Source organism: Rattus norvegicus, chromosome 4 (genome assembly GCF_021556685.1).
Source record: "Rattus norvegicus strain SHRSP/BbbUtx chromosome 4, alternate assembly SHRSP_T2T, whole genome shotgun sequence".
Lineage (NCBI taxonomy): Eukaryota > Metazoa > Chordata > Mammalia > Rodentia > Muridae > Rattus > Rattus norvegicus.
In genome coordinates this window covers 184,051,631-184,059,141 of record NC_141537.1, presented here as the reverse complement: position 1 = coordinate 184,059,141, position 7,511 = coordinate 184,051,631, and the positions used below count along the sequence as shown (strand labels likewise).

The window sequence follows — 7,511 nt, the reverse complement described above, 5'->3', positions numbered from 1 at the left end:
TCAATTGTGTTGTCTAGTCATGTGAAATGGAGAGTCATTCCCTGACCATTTGACTTTGTACCCGAAAGGAATATAGCACTTTAATACCTAGCTTAAGCTAGGCCAGTCTCAGATAAATATGCCATATTTCCTGCACGTGTGTAAGACAGTTTCCTCAGTGCACACTTCCCTGAGTATCAAAGAGATCAGTGTTTTAAAGTACCAGTTTGAAAATTTCCCTTCCTAAGCTAGGTGTTGAGACACACTCATTTAAATTTAATTAAATTAATCAGTTAAAATCCAGCCCTGGGAAGACAGAGTGTAGGCATAAATTTTTTGCAACCTACTTTTAGTAAAGATTCAACCTGTCCTCTGGCCCACCACCCAGCAGAGGCAGTGGAAGAGAAGTTATTAGGATGTGTGGTAGTGGGCCTGTCGAGCCATAGCCATAGTTCTTTACAGTGAACTCGATCTTCTTGGACAGCAGTTCAGTCCCATAGCAAACACCAAACACAGCTTAGCAGCTACAATACATACAGTCCTTTCAGCAAGCAGACACCAGGCAGTTGTAGTTCAGTCCTGAAGAATCCACCAGGCTTACCAACCCGCCTGCAGCAAGGCCGCAGAAGTGGCAAGCTGCCGGAGGAACCTCACAAGCAGTTCTTGAGGAGTTTCTCTCAATGGCGGCATTATCACAAGTTGAACTCAACAAAACTCTGTAAGGTGAACCAATACATTTGCGTCTTTAGCAAAGAATAGCAAAGTGGAGCAAACCAAGCCAAAGCTCACTGCTATCTTCCACCGTCTGTGGGGTCATATTTATATTCCTTCAACAAAAGGTCTTCCACGTGTCTGCTACATCCAAACATCCTTCACCTCTGCTCAGGAAAACAGTCTTTCACATGTTTGCTTTAGCAAGACGTCCTTTCACCTGTGTGCCCCCAGCAAAACACCATTTGACACAACTAACTTTCCAAAGAACCAGAAGTTTCCACACTAGCAGAGGCAGATGGATCTCTGAGTTAGAGGTCAGCCTGGTCTACAAAGAGTTTCAGGATGGCTAGTACACAGAGAAAATCTTGTCTTAAAAAACAAAATAAAACCCAACAACAAATTTTTTTCAAAATTTACAATTTCATGTTTAACCTTAAATGTTTTCTGGCCTAAGGACGTCCTGGGCTCAATCCCCCAGTGTCACATAAACAGGGCATTGTATATGTATATGTATCATGTACGTGTAATCCTAGCATGCAAAAGTTAGAGACCAGCCTTGGGTATGTGAGACTTTGTCTCAAAAAAGCAAAAAGCCATAAGTAGGTTTCCAGTTCATGAGTCCAGAGTTGAAGGCTCACATACTTAACAGCTAATCTCTCAAATAATTCCCAGCACTGTGAGAATGGATAACTGTAGCAGATGACCGGCCCTGTGGCCAGAATTTGCATATATCGCATGATTTGCTAGATGTACTTTCATAAAATTTTTGTTTTAAATTTCCAAATGTAGCCACAGCTTTAGAAAGAACACAACTGTTTTATTGTGTTAATAAAATATAAACGGTCAGCCCTGAAAACAAACACAAACAAGTTACATTATACATACTCAAGTTGTATTTATATATTTAGAAATATATATACACAAACACATATCTAGTGACAAAGAAAAAAGAGTCAGTGATTCTGAAAGAGCAAAGTTGTGGGGAATGGAAGACACATGGGAGGATTTGGAGAGAGGAAAGGGGAGGCTGGCATGATGTATTTATATTATAGTCTCATGGGAGTATACCCCATCAGTTCCAGCACTTGGGAGGCTGAGGCGGGTGGATCTCTGTGAGTTCAAGGTCAGCCAGGGTTACACAGAAAGACCCTGTCTTGAAAATCAAAACAAAAAACTGAAGTATGAATTCTTACTGTTATTGTCCTAATACTTTGCTAATATTTTTCTATGTAGTTGCCCTTGGACCAGAAAGAAGAAAATCTGACTCAGGAGTTATGTTACCGACACTCAGAGTCTCTCTTATTCAAGACATGAGGTATTTGTTACACATGATAATAAGTGATATCTTTGAAATGTAGCTTCCATGTAAATTGCTCAAGTAATTATAACTACACCTTTTGCTTTTATATTCTGAAGAAAGTATCTTCATAATTTAAATTTTTTATTTATTTATTTATTTTATCTTAAGAGTATATGACCTGCATATCCATACATAAACCATATGCATGCCTGGTGACCACAGCGTTCAGACAAGGAAACCGTATCTCCTAGAACCAGAATTAGAGATGGTTGTTAGCTAACTTGTAGGCACTAAGAACCAAACTGAATCTTCTGCAAGAGCAGCAAATGCCTTAGCTGTTGAGCCATCTCTCCAGCCTCAGTTTTAATTGTTTTACTATCATACTGTTTTGTTTTGTTCTTTTTGACATTAAATAAAAAGGGAAGGTGGAGCAGAAAAGTTTTCTAAACTGCAACTTCTCTTGTTTAGGTTTTTGAAAAGTCTCTAAAGTACCTGTTATCTATACATATATAGACCAAAAATGTATAAATAACAACAGGTACTTGGCAGAAAAATTGGTCTCAGAAAGATAGATTTTTTTTTTTTTTTTTTTTTTAGGTTTTTGTTTGTTTTTCAAGATAGGACTTCTCTGTGTAGCCCTGGCTGTCCTGGAACTCACTCTATAAACCAGGCTAGTCTCAGAACTCAAAAGATTGTCCTGTCTCTGCCTCCAGAGTGCTGGGATTAAAAGTGTATGCCACCACTGCCTGGCAAGTTATAGCTTAAAAAATACAAATATTAAAATTGGCATTTCCTGCCAGGCAGTGGTGGCCCATGCCTTTAATTCCAGCATTCAGAAGCAGAGGCAGGTAGATCTTGAGTTCAAGGCCAGTATGGTCTGCAGAGCGAATTCCAGAACAGCCAGGGGTACACAGAGAACCCATCCTGAAAAATACATAAAATACAAAATAACTGTAACATTTCTGACTTTTCGTGCCTTTCATGGAGGCACGTATCTTTAATCCCAACACTTGGAGGTAGAAGCAAGCAAATGTCTGTGAGTTTATTATGACCTGGTCTACATAGTGATGTTCAGGGCAGCCAAGGTTAAATTAGAGAGACCCTGTCTCAAAACAGACAAAAAATTATATGACTTCTCTTAAAGTTGTAGTTTGTGTGTGTGTGCATGAGTGTTCATATGCGTGCGACACATGCATGTGGGACTGCAGAGCAAATTAAGCAGATCCTTGCTGATTTCAGTAGTTATCGGATTTTTTTATTTGTGAGTCTATCTAGATGGCATTATGGCTTTCCTAAGTCTTACTGTAGACATAGTGTGCTTCTCTATACATGACTTCCTTTAAGGATAATTTAAAAATGGAAAAGTGTTAAGATTGTACGATTATTTTGATTCTTTCACCTGTCACCATAACTGGCTGTTGCTTGTCGTCTATGTAACAGGAAGGACGTAAGACTCATGGGACTCGTGTCATCTTGAGCTTTTATTTTGACTATGATTTATTTGAAGTGGATGCATTGTTTTAAGAAAAAAACATTTCATATAAGTTGTCTAAAAACAAGATGTATTTAAATGCAAAACAATGTCTTGCTTTTTGACTCTGATTTTTCAGACATGTTCAGAACATGACTGAGATCAAGACTGATGTTGGACGGGCTCGGGCGTGGATAAGGTTGTCCCTAGAAAAGAAGCTTTTGTCCCAGCATCTCAAGCAGTTACTCTCTAACCAACCACTAACCAAGTAAGACACTGTCTTTCAAGATGTTTGTTTCTGCCGCTTGTGCATACAAAGGAAATTAATTGCATACATTGACCCACTCTCTTTTTCAGCATGAATCATGACTTATGAACACTTGCATTGCTGTTGTATAACAGGTGTATGCTTCAGAACTACCTTTGTAGAATACTTGATCATTTCTGGGAAGGCACACCAGACTTAATAGCCAAAGACCAGATTATTATTCTGTAATCAGAAAAATAAATGCTACCTAGAAGGTTGAACTTACATCAGCTTCATAGTATAAAACTTAAAATAAGAAATGAAGTAGAAAAAGAGAGTCTTTCTAATCGATAATTTTAATAGTTTAGATTCAGGAAACTAGTCACTTACAAGTCAGATAATTGTTAACTAGTTTTATATAGTTTCTGTCCTTATCAAAAATTAAAAATCCAGCCAGTCGATGGTGGCATGAGCACCTTTAATCTCAGCACTCAGAAGGCAGAACCAGTCAGATCTCGGTAAATTCAAGGCCACCTTGGTCTACAGAACAAGTTCTATAACAGCCAGGGCTTATACAGAACAACCCTGTCTCAAAATACCAACAACAAAAACCACACCAAGCTTAGAATGAGTATTAATTTTCAAGGAGTAGATGTGATTTTAAAAACAAGGTGTAAGGGCTTACGCTGTGATGCACCTGGTAAAAGGCTTGCCTAGCACGCATGAAGTCATTTGTTTGGTCCCCAGAACCAATTAAATGGGCTACGATGGCACATACCTATAACCCCAGCACTCTAAAGTCATAGACAGAAGGACCAAAAGTTCAAGTTAATCCTTGGCTATGTGTTGCAGGGTATTTGACCACACTGGGGAACCCCAAGATTTTGTTGTTTACTGGAAAAACCTGTTTCTACTTGTGGTGTGACTCAGTCCTAGCACACACCTTTAATCTAAGTGCTTTCTGTTTATTGTAAACAGGATTAAATAAAGTCAACCATAATCAAGAGTCAGGGCAAGCAACCAGCTGACAGGGAGTAAACATAAGAAAACAACCCATAGAGGATAAGAGGAAGTCCAGGGGACGACTGAAAGACACAGGAAGTAGAAGGGAGGGACATTCGGTTTGAAGGGAGTTTTTTTTGTTGTTGTTGTTTTTGTTTTTTTGTTTTTTGTTTTTTTGAGAAAGTATGAAAGAAAGATTGCTTCTGGGACGCTGGCTGAGCGTCAGCTAGATGCTTTCCCTGCCTCTCTGAGCTTGCAGGCTTTCAGCCCTAGTATCTGGCTCCTGAGTGTTCTTTGGTAAAAAAAATCAACCAATTGAGATTTTGTTAAAAACAACAGCTATATAGCAAGTTTGAGGCCAGCCTGGGTTACATAATTTAAAATAAAATAAAAATGGAAGCTGAGGAGATGGCTCAGTTAGTAAAGTGTCTACCAGGTAAGCAAGAGGACCAAGTTCAGGCCCCTCATACCTACACAGATAAAAAGCCAGATGTGTAGCATAAGCCTATATGCCCTTGGTGTGTATGTCGATCTTTCGGTGGAGGACACGGTACACAAACAGTGGATCCCTGGAGCTCATGGACCAGCCATTCTAGTGAGGTCAATGTTTTACCTGTGTGTATGTCTGTGTCCCACATTTGTGCAGGGCCACAACAGGCCATGAGAGAGTGTCCAATATCCTGAGTCTGGAGTTACAGTTACAAACTGCCATGTTTGTACTAGGAATTCAATCTATGTTTTCTAGAAAAGTAGCCACCGCTTTCAATCATTGAGTTATCTCTCCAGCCTCGGGTTTGAGGGTTTTTTGTTTGACTGATTGATTGATTTTTTTGTTTTGTATTTTGCTCATGTGTATGTATACAAGAGCCACAGAATGGAAGTCAGAGGACAACTTGTGGGTGTTCTGATCTTTCTTTCCCCCATGTGTATCTCAGGGGTTTAATTACGGTCGTGAGGGTTGGCAGCAAGTGCTTCTACCCGCTGAACCAGCTCACTGGTTCAGGAGGTATTAACTTTTAATCATTATTTTTAAGAATGAAAATCATGGTTTTGGGGATGGTAGAGCACTTGCCTAGCAAACACAAGGCCCTGAGTTTGGTCCTCAGCTCCGAACCAAAAAAAAAAGTTTTTTGAAAAAGAAACGAAAAATGAAAATTGTAACGCTACTTTGTGCTTACATTAACCCTTTCAGGAAGCTTTATAAGCGCTATGCTTTTCTACGCTGTGAAGAAGAAAGAGAACAGTTTCTTTACCATCTGCTTTCCCTCAATGCTGTGGACTACTTCTGCTTTACCAGTGTGTTCACCACTATCAGTAAGTCTGGAGAACTGACTTTAAGTAAACAGCTGTCAGATGAGCAGGCACGGTGACAAATACTTCTGATCTCAACACTTAGACGGCTGAAAGAAAAAAATTGCCTGTTCAAAACCAATGAATGCAGGCTATGTATCCCGACCCTTTCTTTAAAAAAAAAAAACCACAAAAAATCCCTGGCTTAGGGGTCGGGGGATTCCCCACACTCTTGGAATGAAAGAATTCACTTCTTGAAAAGTGAGATGTCTCACAGTACATGGAGACACTGACATCCATTTAGGAATGTAGGGACTCCCTAGCTATTGGAAGTACTGCCCAACACCGCCCTCAGCGGCCATACTGTGCAAGTGCCTCAATAAACAAACTGCCCTGGGCTGAACTTCTGCCCGGATGAGCCTGAGCTAATCCAAGGGCTATCCCACTGCTCACTGTGCCAGTGGAAGGCTTTGTTGAGCCTTGAGCAAAGTCAGCATTTTTCCTGCCAGTCTTGATTTCCATTTTACAGGTTGATCCTAGGGACAAGTATCATCTGTGCTCATTTCTGGCTCAGCATCTGCTGTCCAGAAACCCAGGCTGTGATAGAAAGTTTGACTTAGGACAAGGGTGAAATGCACAGAGCTGCAGTCTGTGTTTTTTAAAAAACACAACAAAAACAAACAAACAAAAAAACCCTAAAAATATCAGTAAACATCATTGTCATTTCACTGGCTAGAACTGTGAAGGCTCTGATTTCTGGTCTCTGGTAGAAACAGATAAGGAAAAAAAGAGTTAGGAATTAATAGAGCCAGCTTAAAATGCCCAATATCTAATAAGGTATTATTATAAGATATTAATGTCTAATTAGGTAATATCTAATAAGATTATTGGCTATATTATTAGATACTTATAATAATATCTAATAAGATTATTTTATCTTATCAGGTATCTAATAGTATCAAAAAGTAATAACCTAATCTCTAGTTCATTTAGTTACTAAGTGTATAAGGATCTAAGTTATTAGAGGTAAAACTATAACTCACTTGTAGTGCACTTGCCTACCATGTGTGGAACAATGGGTTCAATCCCTGGTTTGTGTGTTTGTTTTTGATTATCTAAAGACTGGGCAAGTAGCTCCAGTAATCCCTGTTGAGCAAGAGGTCAAGAGTTCAAGACTGGTCCAGTCCACACAGGGAAGTTCTGTCTTGAAAGAAAGGGAGGTCTAGCAAGATACCTGAGTGGGTAAGGGCACTTGCCCCAAAGCCTGACAACCTAAGTTCAGCTCCTGTAGTAGAAAGAACCAATTTCCAAAGGTTGTCTGTCCTCTGAGCTCTACACATACACCAATCACATATGCAGGTATATCCATATGCACACACACACAAATAAATGGTTTTTTTAAGGTTTTAAGAGAAAAGAAAGGTCACTTAGATGGCTAAAAACATGATCATCCTCAGCTATTGTCAAGGCCAGCATGAGATGTATGAATCAAGGCTCAAAACAAAAGC

At 39.5% G+C, this 7,511-nt stretch overlaps 1 protein-coding gene across 5 annotated transcripts in view; it reads left to right on the top strand.

Moving 5' to 3' along the window:
* Nucleotides 1-7,511, top strand: part of Dennd5b (DENN domain containing 5B) — a 132,650-nt gene that overhangs the window by 102,619 nt on the left and 22,520 nt on the right. For all 5 annotated transcript variants that reach the window (NM_001431962.1, NM_001431961.1, NM_001431960.1 and 2 more), the window contains 3 exon segments: nt 1,927-2,008; nt 3,604-3,732; nt 5,906-6,027. In NM_001431962.1, the coding sequence (NP_001418891.1) occupies nt 1,927-2,008; nt 3,604-3,732; nt 5,906-6,027 (333 nt within the window).